Source organism: Rissa tridactyla, chromosome 9 (genome assembly GCF_028500815.1).
Source record: "Rissa tridactyla isolate bRisTri1 chromosome 9, bRisTri1.patW.cur.20221130, whole genome shotgun sequence".
Classification (NCBI taxonomy): Eukaryota; Metazoa; Chordata; class Aves; order Charadriiformes; family Laridae; genus Rissa; species Rissa tridactyla.
In genome coordinates, this window is record NC_071474.1 from 10,905,210 (window position 1) to 10,922,565 (window position 17,356).

A 17,356-nucleotide genomic window follows, 5' to 3' on the forward strand; every position below is an offset into this window, starting at 1 on the left:
TCAGTTAACGCTATCACAAAGAAGTTAGAGAAGGTCTTCAGTTTCACCACTATGGTCAGACTGGAGTATACGGAAGATATACTGGTTCTACCTCTGCACTAATTAGTTGAATGGGTTTAGCAGCATCAATCACCACAAGATACTATAAGATCTTCCTATTCAAAACAGTTAAAACAGTTATTTTGAAATTATGTTACTACTTCAAAACCAGCTTCAATGTGCTGCAACATACAGAGTTAAGTCTGTGCGTAATAAGCTCACTTTAAAGATGTATTAAGTCCTTACAATATTTAAGTCCTTGTTTACCACTTTACTGAGTGATACCTCAGTACGTCAAGTGAAAATGCTAAACAATTCCATTATTCCCTGTCTACTTAAAAAACAAAGCTTCACACTAGAAAGAAGTACTGTGGAAGGACAACAGGATCATCATTTGCAAGAGCTGTTTGGATTTTTTTTGGATTTTAGGGGTTCCCATAAACTTAGCTAACAGGGACGGAGGAGCTGCTCTTCTGTTTCGGGTTCTCCATGTTTTCACTTACACAACTGAGCCAGAGACAATACCATGAATTGATGTGAATTGTCCCCTAAAATGCTGTGATCTAAAATTTTAATAACTTTATTTTTTAAAAAAATAAAGACATAAGAATTGCTATCAAAATCCAAAACCAAAAGCTACAAGAGTCTGGTAAAGTCCTTTTGCAGCTACGTTTCACTGACATCAGTAAAATGAAGACAGCCTAGCTTTTGGTCTCCAGAACACAAAAGAGAAGGGAAGAAGAGCTTAAAAAGGTAGGAATATCAACAGGCAAAAGCTCATAGTAATTAAACACGTGATGCTAGTTCAGAACATTCTTCCACTTCCATAGAACTTCCATAAAGCCGGAGCATGTAAAAATGGATTTTTCTAGTGAACTAACTGTAGGAACGAGATGCTCAGAGTATAACCTACTTCCACCTACTGGGAAACATTGGGTGTATGCAGGACCCAAGTCAAAACCCAAGACACGTATAAGCCTGGAACACAAGTTACAGAAGCCAGTTGTTTTATCACGTCACCTGCCAAGTCTTCATGGATAGCATGCATACTCTTCCCTTCCCTAATGAGGATAAAATTTATTAGCTTAAACTTCCATAATAAAAATTAAACCCATGAATTTGTAATTAACTAAGTGCATGTCCACGGTTATTAGCATACAACTCACATTCATTAGACTGGACTAATTTGCTTGCATGTCTGAGTCCTAAATTACACTTCTTATATATATATGCATTAGAAAGCCATGTTTCCATTTGTTTTTATAGCACAACTGATGAGCTGATGCATGTTAATTACATCACTATAAACAATCATCCTTTTTTGGTAGCGGACATTTTCAAAAACGGCAATTTATACAGTGTTTTTGAGGTTTGAAAATTGCTGTCTTGCTTATAGTTTGACATAGAGATTCAGAACTACTGTGCTAACGTGCTCCTGGAACAGTAACGTGTGACACTACAAAGTCTAATTTTGATAGGCACTCTTACACATGAAAAAATAATTACAGATAGTTTAAAAATGCAGAAGTTCTATGTCCAAGTAAGTTGTAGTTTAAGTAAGGTAATGTGCTAATGAGGTTACTGCAGGACATCTTTTACCAGGCCTACTAAAGAGTAACAAAAAGAAGAGGATCACGCATCTGTACAAAACAATTGCTCATAGGCATTTCTTTTCACTACATACAGTTGTAAATTTTGCTCTTCAGACCAATTTATTTTAGATAATTGCTATCATCATGCGGGTGTGCACAGCAGCCGAGATTTTTACAACAAATAACTAAAATTTTAAATTATTGTACATGGGATATACTATAATTTCTGTCACGAGTTGCATAGCCAAAGTAAATTTGCTGATAGCTGAAATGCAATGGAAGTTAGTTTCAAAGAAAATCGTGGTGCATTGGATCAGATTCAGCATGCAAGCAACTCCCATGGAAAACTCCAAGAACAAATGTCAGAGTAAGTTAAGAGGTGTTGTAAGTAGGTCATAAAAACAACTTTAAGTAGGTGTAAGTGGTAAGGTAATATTAGTGACACAAATTTGGTATGCACTGGGTTTGCAAAGTGAGCAACTTGCATACCAAAAGGATACAGATGCTTTTAAAAAAAACGTCTACCCAGCTGGACTCTTAACGATAATTTAAGATTTCCTTATCTCTTCATGGAACTAATGTTTAATTATGAAGCACAATATTGGTATTCGTGTTTACTGAAGTTGATATTACAAAAGATTTCATAAAAAGGCAACATTTTGTATCTTGCACTTCCAAAAAAGTGTAGCACTGCTATTTATGTATATGTTTCAGATAAGCAAGAAGAATGCTAAGTTTTCATTTAGAATAGCATAAATACTACAGACATCAGAGAGACAATGTACATATCTGTTGGAGAACGATAAAAAATCCCAAAACTTTTAATTAAGTTATACTTTTTGATTCAGTCTAATTTATAAAACCTCAGCTTGGAACTCAAAAAACAAAGTCTTGACAAAGGTTTCTTTGTCTGTCTTACCTAAAACTTCTGCAGTAGCCATAATTTCACACGTGTACATTGCTGCCATAAGCCTCTGTGGTTTTGCTTGCAAAGCGTAACGACAAGCTTCCTTCATGGTGGCAATCAGTTGTCCAGAGAAGGGACCATAACAATCTGCAAGTAGAACTTCTCCCTTGTGTTTACCAATTTTCTCAGGTGATTTTGGAACACTTTCACTGCTGTCCTGGAGGTCATTTGCACTGCAAACTTCATTATTGCAACTGCTTGTTACAGTAGTGTCTTCATTTTGTTTTTGTTCTGTGGCATCACATTCCCCTGCATCCTGACTACTAGTTGACCGCATCTCTCCAACTTTATTCATTTCCCATTTTTCCACTGTAAAACAAACGCCCATGAGGGGTTCTTCACACATGGGTCCTGAAAGTGTAGCCAGCTGAAATCCACTTACTATGCTGTTGTCAAAGTCTCTGTATTTACTTACTTCTTTCACAGTGTTCCCAAGGCACTGCCACACAGACCTTTTATAGCCCTCAAAATTATACACTAAAATATTAGGCCCACATTTCCGTGGTCCAAACGACCAGATCTGATCAACAGCATTTCTCCATTTTCTTCCCTGTAGATTTTGCTCCAACTTTTGCTTGAACTCCTTGATCCTATCAAGAGTCTTCTGATTTATCTCATGGGTTTTTTTATCTTCATTCAGAGATGTGTTGAGTTGCTCCATAGTTCTAATTAAGTCACTGTTTTCTTCAAGAAGTCGAGTTACCTCCTCAGGAAGGGGCATTGCTCTTACGCTGAGAGTAGCTTGTTTATTTGGAGTAGATATTGTAACAAGCCCATCTGAATCGACCTGAATTCCTTCAGGAACTTTATTTTGATCCTCTTTTGTTTGGTGTATGACAGCAACTTTCTGCTGTTTTCCTATTTCTTCATTCACCATATCAACTTTTGGAGGTCTTGTTATTGTCTCTCGGAATGGTATAATAGGTGCTGATACACTAATCTGTACCTTTGCAAACCTATAAAATAAAGTTTAAAAATTATTTTAAAATTACAAAAATACTTTTACAGTTGTGGGGGGAAGGTAGGGCAATGGCTTTAACATGGAACAGATGTTCATGAATAAATCTGACTGCAACACAGATTACGAGATAACGCACTTCAAACTCAAACTCTTAAAAGCGTTATGTACTTCAAAAAAGAAGCATTGCCTCTTATGTCTTCAGAAAGATTTGTAAAGGAACTGAAAAAAATAAAAGAGAAAGCATTGCTGTGCCTCTGCGTAAATCACCAGTTCACCCACGTCTTGGAAACTACGTGCTGTTGTTCTCTCCCCTCAAACAAGATATGATAGAACTAGAAGAAAATGAGAATAAGGATGATCAAAGGTATGAAAGTACAGGTAGCCTTCAGATGTTTCAAGGATACAATAGAGGTCTACGAAATCATGAAGGACATGGGGAAGGCTGATCAGGATTAACTGACAAATCAAACCACAGCAGGCCCTGAACTGAAAATGACGAAGGCCCAGGAAAGCATTACGGTTACTCTGTTTTTACTCTTCCCCAGACACATGCTCGAGGCCACACTGCTGGAGGTACGATCTGAGGCAAGACGGACAGCCTGTTTGAACCAGTACGGCTGTCCTTACAGTGGGATGCTCTGGAAAGGGCACTTGGTAAGCTGAACAGGCTTTTGTAAAGAAGCGTGGAGCCATGGTTCTATAACCTGGTGGGGTCAGATCGAGCACTCTGGGGCTAGGAGCACTTGGAGAGCCGATACACCCGTTTTCTCCATACTCCTGGCACAGCAGATTCAAATCTGTGCACAATACTGTGCTGCCCACATGCATGAAACTAGCACTACAGCACAGCAGCACAAGGAGGATTTAAAGTAGGGTAAAAAAATCCGCTGGTAACTTCATATCGTGATTAGCTAGTGGAAACCTTAACCACTATTCGCCCTGCAAACCTAAAGGATTATTCATAATTGTGATCTTGTAACCGTAAATATACAAAGCGCTATTCTGAAGGCAGAAATCAATCACTGCCTACATTGGAATGCCTTTAAGTTGGCTTGAGGAAGGGAAGAGATTTCAAGGGAAATAGCTGAGTATCACCAGATAGGGGCACATTCGTTATAGAATTATGCCAGATAATTATTTCATGTATAGACCTGTCATTAGTAGCAGCCTTTTCTCTGCTATAAAGCAAAACACAGTCCCTCTCCCTCATACATTCCAAATAGCTTTATATTGTACAGTAGCTTCAATGGAAGTGGTAATTTTTTTTTTATAAAGTTACATTTGTGAGTAGAGCTTTATACAAAACTAAAACATAAACAGAAGAAACTATGGAAGATAATTAAAATAAATTGGCCACTAACTACAGACAAAAATTAAACCATCAATTCTATACCAGAAAGTCCTATTATTTCAGGTCATTAAACACTTCTCAGTTTGTTAGAAGAGTTTATATTGGAAGAGTCTCAAAGATAATAAAATTTCCTAACAGAAGAAAACAAACAAACTTTTAACGCTGTGGATGAGTCTTAATTTTGGACTAATTAAAAAAAGGTAAATTCAGTCTTTGCCTTTAAAGGACCATAGAAAGCAATGGGGTACGAGACAGTAGGTGAAGATTCTGGTCTTCTTCCACACTAAAAGAAAGGGAAAAGTCTTCGCAATGCAGTTCAGCCTGTTAGGTATAATTTATAGTCTGCTTTGCAGAGTACTAGCAATTTTTAAAGGAATTATTTTGGGTCAAGAGTCGAAAGATAAAACCTAAAAAGCTTCCCTTTTTCTTTTAAACTAAGTTGGGAAATACCCTACACAGTGAAGAAAACCTGCGTTGGAAATAAAAATATTTAGAAAAAGCTAAGTACAGCAGACCACAGAATGACAGAAGTTTCAACAATATTGTAGTATTGGCATTTGTAACAGCAATAAAGTGGGATTATTAAGGAATTGATATATTTTTTCACAGCAATGCTATTAACCAACATTTTTTTTTTCAGGTTAGTTTGTATTTATTAATTATTTGTCTTGAAGTCAGTACTCTGCAGGAAAACCTTTACTACACTTTAAAGGGTATTTCACGAGATGAGGAAAATTAATTACTAGTGATTAAAATGCTCTAAAAGTATAAGCTTCACATCTTTGAGCATGCCAGTGTGTTATTTTAGCACCCAGCTAGGAAGTGTTAGATTTGTTAGCTCTTTCATATATTTAATAAACATCTCTATATTTATTCATAAAGGATCACTTGTTTTATCTTCAAGTACAACTTCATGACTTCAAAATATCCTGTATGGTATTTTCTGTTTACTGTAATCACAGGAGCTGAAAATTGCCAATGGCACGGTGGCAAACCCCTGTTATTTTTAAGAACTGTGAAATGGATGTTTATTAAGTGCACATAATCAGCATCTTGTTCAAATACATTCAGGATTTAACTCAGCTGAAGACACTGGAATGTTGAAAGCTTCCCACCAGATCGGGAAAATAGCCTGTACTTTTTACTTTATCTGAAGGGGAAAAACAATAGTCTCAAAGGAAAACCTCCCGGGAAACACCTTGTTTGGAAATCAAAGGTTCCTATACCACTGGTAAAATGGTAATCCTGCGTCTTCAAAGATTTCTAACAGCCTTTTCTACTTACACAATCTATACAAATTATACTCTACTGATTATTATCTCACTGCTACAATTACTCCAATTACAACGGCATAGCAAGCTAGCACCAGATCAATGGAGAATGGGTTTTAGTTTATCATTTGGGTATGAAGGTATAAAAATAATGTTTGATACTGCCAGCTGAATTAGGCTCAGTTTTTAAAACACATGGAGAAAACAAGACCATAACTGGAATGACCTGCTTCTAAGGCCCAGATGTTATTTACCTTTATTTATACAACATTCCTGCTAATTCATGTTTATATTGAACTATATTACTATACAAAGAGAAAGTTAAGTTTTTGGATTAGGATAAACCACCGATCCCTATAAAGGAGATACAGTTAAGATTTTCATGCTGCTATAGTTTCCATTCAAAAACAAAATTAACGAAAATCACGTTCCAGTATGCATGACTTAAAGGATGAATTAATTACATGGACATCTGTGAGGCTAATACAATGCATTCAGGAACACTCACACTTCAGTTCTATCTCATTCTAAAGCTGAAATATTTCACTGGAATCAGTTTTAGAATAGCCACTATTCTGCATCAAGCCTCAGCTCTAATTAGTAGTACCTACAGCTGAAAGCTAGTACCTGCAATAAAACAACCACAACTGCTGCCACCTGAACCCATAGGTACTTCTGTCCAAGCAAACACAGCCTAAAGTAATTTATCAGTTTTAATCTATATAACCCAAGCCTTGAGAAACGGACCTAGTTCTAAAGCAACTTACTCTAAATACTTCACAGGTGTGGGAACAGTGATGATTAACGTTATCTCTGTTTCTCTGTGATGGGTAATCTTGGCATTTGAAAACCCCCTTTTATTAAACTTTGCACTAAGCCCTCATATGAGGTACAATTCATCGCATCAAAAATTGCTCTAAACCAGATTATTTTAGAAGCTATTAGTCTAAACTCCAAGAAAATTGCAACTAAAAGTAAAAAACTTCAAGCTAGGATTGTGTCTGGATCTTTCTTGTAACTAAGCATGAATAAAAACTGCCAAGGGTTATGACATGGGAAATGGAAGTGAAGCACTCAGGCAATCAGCATTAATTTAACAGAAATAATTTTGTCCTTTGGTCTGATGACCACTATTACAACAGTTTCATGATCTAAAACGATGTTTTGAAGTCAGATGAAACATCTTAGGCATACTGAATGATGGCAAGAAAAGAGGAAGAATGATTTATTACATTTATGTGACAAAGTTCAGAGTCATGTATCCTTCTTAACCACTCATGAGCAAGTTCATTAAGTGACAACAAAAGGACTAACCAAAATTTCCCAAGTTCTGGTAAATTTTGGCAGAGTGATAAAAGTTACAGAGAAAAAGCAAATGTAATTGTAAATTTTATTTCCATGGGACTCAAAACCAGGAGATCTACCCTTTTTGCAGTTTTTCCATGCGCTTGTATGATACTAAAAAAAAACCAAACAAAAAATTGCCCACTACTACTACCATCTTCCTTCTCTTTGTTTCTCATTCCAAACAGTGTAATTTCATCCCCGCATGCTTAGTATTTGCAATGCTCTTTGGACAGAAAGTTCTAAAAATTTCCATTGTAAAATGCAGAAAATAAAATCTTCAAAGTTAAAAGGACCAATTTATTACTCTATTCAAAAAGAGCTAATTAGAAAGAAAAAAATAAAAATAAAATTAGGGAAATTAAACAGAACATCCATATTTAATCATTTAGATAAACATGGTTGACACTGATCTTTTATTTGTTTCCATGTCTCTTCAAATCTTTGACAACAAGTATCACTTGAACGCAATTTTCTAAATACACACTGGGAAAGCTAAAATTAAATATGTGCCTTTGAAAAAGTTTGATTAAAATCTTGACAAAGACAATTCAGTGTAGTTTCAACTCAGCAGAACCTCCTCAGTTTCTGTAATTACTCCAAAAATATCAACTCTTCAAAACCAGTCGATACAATTATGATAGATGCTAAGATCAGAATCCTGCCCCACTAATTCAAGTGAATTAAGCTTCTTGAATAAACTTTCCCAATATTTTTCGGGAAAAACTACCCTTATAATACATTTTAAGGGTATTATACACTGTCTTGATCCCTAGCTCACAATTTGCTATTCCAAACTATGTGCACTTAGAACAAGCTAAATATCTGTACAGAAACACACATATAGCTAATACAACTAACATTTCAGACCACAACTTTTCCTCTTCACACTTTAATATTTAACCAAAGTAAGTTTACCACCATCAGAACTCACATGGAATCCACAAGGAACAGTGCAAGACAGGGATCCCATTCTTCACTTTTCCTTCCATATACCGGGGAGAAAAGGAAGGGACAATTCTTGTCCCATGAACTAGTACGTGAGGGATGGCAGCTAAGATATGCCAAGTCCCCAGAGATGGCTAGAAGCAGCATGAACACCCTTGCTCCCAACTCCTTGTGAGAGCTGGTACCCAAGTGAGAAAAAAGGCAACATGAACCTTATGTGCAGTCCAGGTGGGTGAATGGTGGGAGCCCTGCAAGTCTGTGCCCTCAGGTGTTTCTTGTTGCTGCTTACGAGGCTACAAGCACAGAGTCTTTATGTGCTTTGGTAGCGTGGAACTGACAACGTTTTCTTGAGGAATACAAATAAGGGACACAAAATGGTCACTCTTGACAGATTATAGTTCTTTTAACAAAAGCCAAATCAGATGACAACTCAGAAAAAAACAAAATTACGTTTACAAAACAAAAGGTTAGGATTGTAAATATAGGGACTGCTACTAGCTGCTCGCTATAATCCTGTTTCCCCATCACATAGCTATTATTTTATTACATTTTTTTTCAGATTTTGACCAATGCCAATAATAAAGGCATTTATACATCTTGCTATGCAAACTGCAGCTGAAGACAGGTGCAACCAGTTTTGCTCTACTTAACACATTACATTTTAAAAGTGGTAAAAATGTGTTGCACTACATTGTAATGAGAATAACCATTAAAACATACATCCCATTTTACAAGTGGTCCAGTCTAACTTCCATACGAAGTGATTGGTGTCTGATATTAACTGGAATGAATATGGGCACAGTAAGACAGACATTCAACCATCCATCATCAGGTTTGCTTTTTGGTTTAGAAAGAAAAGGACAGTAAATGCTTGTGGACAGAAACAAAGTTATAGGAAAGGACTGTTTCAGACAACAGTTCTACTATTTGAGAAACATTAGAAAATACTAACTGTATGCATTTATGGTTGCATAAAATACTGCTCATAAGAGATTAACATTTAAAAAAGAACAAAATAAGAAGAACAAAGGAACAGGATAGAGTGTGCACACACAATTTTAGTTTTGCTGCTTTCTAATTTTTGAGAGTTCATTTATCAGACATGATTCCCCATCGCACAAATGGTACATTATACCCTTAATTGGACTCCTGAACCTATGGCAATTTATCATTTGTAGAAAGTGCCCAAACGGTGTATAAGATGTATAGAAGTGATGCGCTAGTGGCTTCTGCCCAACTGCAGGCAAGTTTATAGCTACAAAAGGCTACATTTATGATCCAGTGGTAAAAAGTGTTGGTGGGTGAAGCTTCTATTTTACCATAATATAAATCAAAGATACGCATCTGACAAAGAAATACAACAGACACCTACTGAACTAAAAATATTTCTTCCTCCTTGCCCCTCTAACCTTTCTTTCAGGTCATCCAAGCAACGCTGAAGATGAACTTCTCCTGCTGTCACTAGCACATGCTCTCCCGTCTCCTGGATTAAAACCTGGACACACGGATCAGCTTGGTTTAAAAGCTTCATTCCTCTGACCAGCTGAGGCATATCACCTGGCAAAATAAGGCATTATTAACAAAGTAATACTGAAGAGGAACACTTGAAGTAGGATATACTTAAAATGAGAAATAGTAACACTCATTTTTATGGAAGTCTGAACACAAATACATATTTTAGGAATACTCAAAAACTTTCAGCTGAGTTCTGAAGCCTTTCTGTGGGCAAATTTCTGCTTAAGAGTCACAAATAGTGGTATGGTTAAAGAGCAGCAACTGAAGACATAAGCTATACTCATCATTTGTCACCAAGAATTTATGTACCAATGATAAAATTCACATTATACAATTATAACCATGGTACACATTTGAATGGATTGCATATTTTTGTTTTACATACTTTTATAATAGATTTAGTATACCAAGCAAGCTGTTGACTACAACTATGTTATCTTGCTTCCTATATACAATTAACTACAGATATAGCTCACAAACTGCTCACAACCAATAAAAAAAATTGAATGTTATCAATATGAAGTGATTAAAAATTTCAGGATTTCACTCCTCTTTTTCACAAATTATTAAGAGATATAACCTCTCTTATTTATTATAACTGTTTAAAGTAATCTTTCAGTAAATAATTGGGGGTTTTTTGCAATCTTTCATGGCTAAGTGTAGCAACCTGTAAACTGCTAATGCTTAAAATGCTCCAAAGCCATAAATAATGTTAATTTTACTAAAATAAAAGAAAAAATTATTCCACATTGATTACTTAGAAGGCATATGAGCGAATGAAGCACAGGAAGAATTTAAACTAGCTGTAAGCCACCTAAAAGCTTTAATGATATTACAACCTGAAAAGGGGAAAAATCAGGAATGTGAGAGCTTTTCAGCACAACAAAACACAGCTGTCCCTAAAATGAAGGTGTTTAAAAAGAGTTGCCTTAAAGTTAATGGAGACTGAACAACCACAGCTGAGTCAAATTTGGCTAGATTACATCAAAGCTATGCATAAACACCTCATGTCAGCAGCCTTTCATAATTAATACAATGCAGAAAAATTAATTATGATTTCTTTTTCCTATTTTACATGTGGGGTAAGGAATGCCTGCAGGCTTTCTAGGAATGCAATATTCATATACAGAAGGAAGAGCGACATTAAACTTGTCATTCACTTGGAGACTTTCTTTTAATAAAAAGAAATACGATATTGTACGCTTGTAAGGCTATAATAGAAAAGTATCCTTGAAAACCAGACATAAAAATAAACAAAAAGTGGAAAAAACACAATGGTAGGCCACATGGCCAACACAGTTGAACAAAGACTTTCAATCTTGTCTTCTGCACTGAAAGGGATGCATAGATTTTTTTCTTCTTCTAGAGCTTAAGGTAATCATACATAAAGATTTTGACATGAATGTGAAGACATGCAGTAATTTTGTAAAATATACATATGGAAGTAATTTGCATTTATTTGAGTCATTTTTCCAAATAAGCAAATGCAGTTTTGCGATAGGTTTGCCGGGGAAATCCAGGGCGCTCACACGAGACAACGTGCTGGGGCCACTTCAAGACTACATGCAGCTCACTGGACAATTGATTGCTTTCAAGCTAAGCCTGCAATGGCCAAATTTCATTCTTCTTCCTGTTATTGCAAACAGCAGCTGATTTTCAGGAAACTTTTGCAAGCGTAGCTACCTTTAACAGGTTTAGTTCAAACCACAGATACACAAGTTGCCAGGGAGGAGAAATTAGGCAATGGTGTAAGAATAATACAGCTTCTTCTCCTTAAGGAAAAAAATCACCTCAAAATTGGTCAGTTGTTATAGAATTACATTCCTTTAACATTTTGAACTTAATACTACACTCAGTAGAACCAATAATTTCCAATACTTTCAAAACTGCTTTAACAAACACAGTATGTACAAGATATGATTATCTTTTATTCAGACACGTGGGACAAATAGCTGCTAAGCTGTCCAATCACTTTCTAAAAAACATGTAATCTTAGTGTTAAGAGTATTTTGTAACTGAACAGAAAGCCAGTTATTTTGGTTCTACTAACACTACAACGGCAAATGGAAATTGGGCTGAAATTCAAATATAGCCAGAAATATACTACTCTCTGGTTGGGGGCAGGGGGACAAAAATAATCAATTAGAAGCAGAACTGCAAATCTGTACCACGAGCTTAATGATGTAGCATAAAATGTCAGCAGAAGTGAAAAACCCAAAGATATACTTACCTTCAAAGTCAAGGAAATACTGAACCTTGAGCATCACATAGTGTCTTGTGGAAGAGAGAGGTCTGACCATACAGGGCACAAGAAGATCTTCTGTATCTCCTGACCTACTGAGACATGAGCTAGCCAGCTAGAAGAATTCACAAGGGCAATAAAGTATGGCCTTCTAGGTGACATATTTATTTGTTTTATACTGGGTCAGTCTCTGATTCAGTGGATAGATCATAAACTAGCCAAAGGTGGGATGCTGCATTGCAACCACACTGAATTTGCTTTACCTTCTCCCATCTCCTTTAAACTTACTTGGATGTTTCGGTTCAACAGCCACCCGCACAATTGGTGTAGCTTCAAAGTTGAGAGGTGTAAATGGTGGACAGGCTGGTGATGTTGACAGTGTCGCAGACTTTAGCACAAAATCTTGCAGGCCTCCTATTCCTAATAGAAATTGGGAAAAAAAACCAAAAAGGCAAAACAACCAAAAATCACCCACTGTCTCATTAAATGAGACTAGAGACATGATCATCAAGCTAAAAAAAGCTGAAGTTATTCTAATTACAAAAATGAGATTCAAAAATTCCTCACTGTTCATATAAAGTCTCTGTTAAAATATTTGTGCATGATCTGGGTACTCAAGCCTCTGGTGTGACATCTGATATTCAGTCTCACAGTTCCCACTGCATTCCCTCTGTATTTTAAAAAGGCATGTTTATGACTGAAGAACAGAAAGGACATGATGGACTTTTTTTCCCCTTCTAATATGTCCAATCCTTTGTACAGCTCAGACTTATTTTTGGTGGTTTAAATTTAGAAAACTTTAGATTGCAAGAGCCCTCCAAGGGTCATCTAGTCAAACCTCCAGCTCAGAGTGGGGATAACTTCAAAGATAGATCAAGTTGCTCAGGGCCCTGTCCAGTCAAGTTTCAAAAACCTTTAATGATAGAGACTCCATAGCCTCTGTTGGCAAGCTCTTCCAGTGCTTAGTTACTCTTATTGTGAAGAATGTTCTTTTTTTTTTTTTTCCTCTTCCCACCTCCCCACACCATTTGGGATTCCCCTCTTCTGCAACTCGAATCTTGTAAAATTTAACTTATCCTATAGCAAGCTATTAATTCTAATCCTAATATATTTTACAATGCTGCCAAGTTGAAGAAAACTGAGCTTAAACTGTAGTGATAAGAAAAAATATGGAAAAAATATATTAGCTATAAATCTGCAAAATAGCTGCTGTAAATGCATATTTAGTCTTGGCCCACTGGTTGGCACATTTAAGACAATTTGAAATTATTGCCTTCAAATTCCTAACCAACAGGACATCATTCATAATTTAGTCAGAGCTATAAAAACGCTATGAGAAGTGGTTGAGTAATAAAGACAACAAATAAAGCTGATACTGATACCTACAGTCACTTTTCCTGATTCTCCCTCAATCATAAGCAGTAAGCATTGCAGTACTTCTAATGGAATGTAAGTTAAGTGTACATGTAACTTATTAAAAGAAAACTAAAACCTTTAGCTCATCATCTATGCCTGCTTAAAAATTAAATTTGCATTTGTAGATTGCTGTATATTTGTGCTCCTTCCTCCTCCTCTCCTACATGCCTGAGCAGTGATAAGCAGAGAATTTCTTAACTCCAGCTCCCCGTTATCACCCTAATACTTTTCCAGGTTCTTTTTTGGCTCAGTTGTCTTTATTTGAGGCCAGAAACAAAGAGGGTGAGCTTCCACCCTATGAGATCATGAGGGAGTTTAAATTCTGAAGAGCTGGTCTGCTGCAGAGTTATCATCTGCAGAATCAGGCTGTTTCTACAGCTCTGAAGGGTGAATGTCTGGCCAGTAGGATATGCCAAAACTCAAAACGTCACTATTTAAGAAAACCTGCCTCAAAATAACTGGAAGCAGAGCAACATTCAACGGCTTTAAATGCAGAATAGCAAATGCTACAAAGAAAATAAATCTGTATAAACTCTGGGTTGCACCTGACCTATGACCAGCATGTATTTCCTCTTTTCCACTTATTCAACATGTGGTTTGAATGAAAAACAAATGCTGGATCATCATCACCACCAGGGACCGAGAAAAGGGATGGGTCCGTTTTATTCTGATCTTCTCCAGCTGGTAAAAGGAAAATGATTTAGAGCGGGAGGCGAACAGCTTCTTTTCACAGTGTAATGCGAACCAGGGAAATCAAGTTCAAAATCGGACTTCAGACAGACTCACTCTTTTCTTGACCCACGTTACAGTATTCTTACCACCATAAAGAAAACTTAAAGCTCTCTGCTCTTTTGTTTCACATTTGAAGGTAAAAGCACATTAATTATACTCGTTTCTGGCAACAATAATACACTAAAAAAAAATAAAAATCTGTCAGTTTTCATGAAAATCTGTTAGGCTTATAACCTGAGCATTTTAATTGCTTAACTGGGTGAGCTAGCATAGAGCAGTGTCCAGCCCTGATGAATCTATTTAATTTACAAAATTCTTAGTAACAAATGTTGGCAAAAAAAACCCCAAAGACATAAAGATTAAAGGTTCTTGGACACTTTTTTGCATAAGATAAGTGACTGCCAATGTATTTTCTGAATAATACTAGACGAAGATGTAAGAGAACTAATTCCAAAGTACCCCATGACATGTCAATGGAAGAATTCTACTAATTCTGCTGATACATCAATCAAACTTACTTATTGTTCATCGCACTGAAATTTACACATAATACTTGAGATCACAGATCTCAGATGTATATTAATATGTTAATTACCTGAACAGACTTAGAAAAGCCACTCCAAAATTAAGGTTATAAATACACCTCCCATTTTAAGATTGTTTTTGTTCTCTTCAGCCCTTGAAGACAGACATCATTATAACACACACATTTTACTTCATATTTCTTTTTGTAGTACAATAATTTTCAAAACGAAAGGGACGAAAGGAAAGAAAAAAAACTGCTTACACAAGGAAGGTGAGACAAACTACTGCTCTTTTGGTTTAGGTTAGCTTAAAGACTGAAATACTAAAAGGCATTGGAAATATTTTTGAATAGTCATCTCTCAAAGAACAGCCTGGTCTACAAAGCATGCAGTATGTCACACAAATAAACGTGCGTGCCAGTAGGCAGTTTGCTGTATGTTGCTTTTATTTATTTATTTTTAACAGAAGCGAGAGTTAAAAATATCCACAGGAGTTTTTAAACGTGAGTTTTAACTTGATCAGGAAATTGCTTCTTTTTATAAACTCTGCCTGTGGTGCATCACCTAATTTCTATACAAAAGAAAACGCTGAATTCTGCCTGTTCGGGGGAGTGTGTAAACTTCAAAGACACAAGAGTTTATTAGAAACTTCTTAATAGAAATATTCCATGCTTTGCTATATACTGTTGTAATACTATTCCTAACATTGTACTTGGTAGCAAAGCCTTTTCTTCCCAGTCAGGAGTCAAAGCACTTTTACAGATTTTTTCACGTAAGGCAAAGAGTCTCATCTACTAAAGAGTTACTACTGTAAGTATCTTTTTTTCTTGTGCATAGTCCTGTTGCGATTAAGGAAATTACAGTGTGAAGCACTGCAAAGCAAGCTACCCAAGCTGAAAAGCCAAGCCTACCACGGGATACCACATGAGATTTGATAGGAAGTGTGAGACTAGATTATTTTTTCTTAAATTCACCATCCAAATGCTTTGCTCCTTCTGCAGAATAGTATTTTTCTTCTGAAAAAGCTTTCCCACATACTCGTGGGCACTACAGAAACACAGTGCCTGAACTCAACTGGACTTGAATAATAACGGACACTGAAAAATGCCACTGTCCAGGGCTCTGTCTCTACGTGCCAAGGACGTCACTGAAAGAGAGGTAATTTTACAAAGTTTAACATTCAGACAGAAACACAGACACACTAGCATTAGTTCTCCAAACTTGATATCATCTTTAAAAGAAACAAGCAAAATTTCAAACATTATGTGGAGATATAATTTTTTAAATTATTAATAGACGAGGAACTCATCAAAAGCCTGTGCAATAATGTTAAGAAATGCCTTCCGAGTTTGGTTGTTCGTCATTTCAGGAAGAATTATTACACAGACAGAGAAATGTTAGATTTACAAAGGTCCTTCTTTTGTTGAGTCCTTTCTATTACTCGCCCTAAAAGATAAGAATACTAAATCAAGCATATACCTACTTGTATCACCAGTGTTTTTACCGTATGATAGAATCTAAATGATAAAAATAGATAAGAACATCATGACTGAAATTTTCAAGAGGAGTAGGAGATTTAAGACAAGTCTCCATTTACTTTTCGCTTCTGTGTCTTGCTGGTAACCACTACACCTTAGACACTAATTTTGTAGCTTTAAAGATAAAGTACACTCTTCCAGCTGAATTCAGCTATAAACATCTGAACACATAATAGATCAATTTCAAGATATATGTAATTAGTTCCCTTTGATGTAGAAAGATTTAGCATTTAATGTTCTTTCAAGATGCAAAAAATGAAGCAGACACCACCACCATGCACAACTTTTTCAATCAGATAAGGAAATAATTTAGTTTGCAGTGTGAAAATCAAACAAAGAAAAATGAAAGCTGTTTAAATTTTAACTTCTGCCACATTGTTACTAGCCTCAGCACATTAGTTCAGCGGATCTTTATCTTCTCTCACTGATGATATCACCACTTAAGAATCCTTGGCTGCTTTGGAACGGAGACATGTCAAGCTTTGGACTAACACCGTAAGGAACCAAGTAAAGCAAAAAGCTAATGTTAATCTTCCCAGTAAGGTTCTGCCTCCACTGAAATATATGATTTCTTATCACTTTGTTTGTTTAGAAAGATTAAGACTTTACAATATGCAAAGCCTTCTGGTTTAAGTGCTCCATGCTCTGCATTATGTGACGAAAGACCACGCAAGCTCATCAGTAATTCATGTAAAAGGAGGCGTGATGCAAACTTTTGTAGATGTACACATCTGAAATCTTAAAACAAGCATGTGCCTTTTGTTTCAAAGGGAGTGTACAAACAGACTAAGACCTCTATAATTTTCTTTGGTCAGTAATACAAATACTTTTTTTCCTCCCCAGTGAGATACATTTGAAAAGAAGTATTTTTAAAAGGTGCTTTAAAAAACATGTATGAGAAAATAAACTCACAAAT

General features: G+C 36.1%; 1 protein-coding gene across 3 annotated transcripts in view; it reads right to left on the minus strand.

The window, feature by feature from the left end:
• Positions 1-17,356, minus strand: part of EFL1 (elongation factor like GTPase 1) — an 82,904-nt gene that overhangs the window by 16,331 nt on the left and 49,217 nt on the right. For all 3 annotated transcript variants that reach the window (XM_054213696.1, XM_054213695.1, XM_054213694.1), the window contains exons 16-18: positions 12,519-12,650; positions 9,883-10,030; positions 2,551-3,554 (exon numbers count right to left, since the gene is read on the minus strand). In XM_054213696.1, the coding sequence (XP_054069671.1) occupies positions 2,551-3,554; positions 9,883-10,030; positions 12,519-12,650 (1,284 nt within the window). The remainder of the gene's footprint in view (positions 1-2,550; positions 3,555-9,882; positions 10,031-12,518; positions 12,651-17,356) is intronic.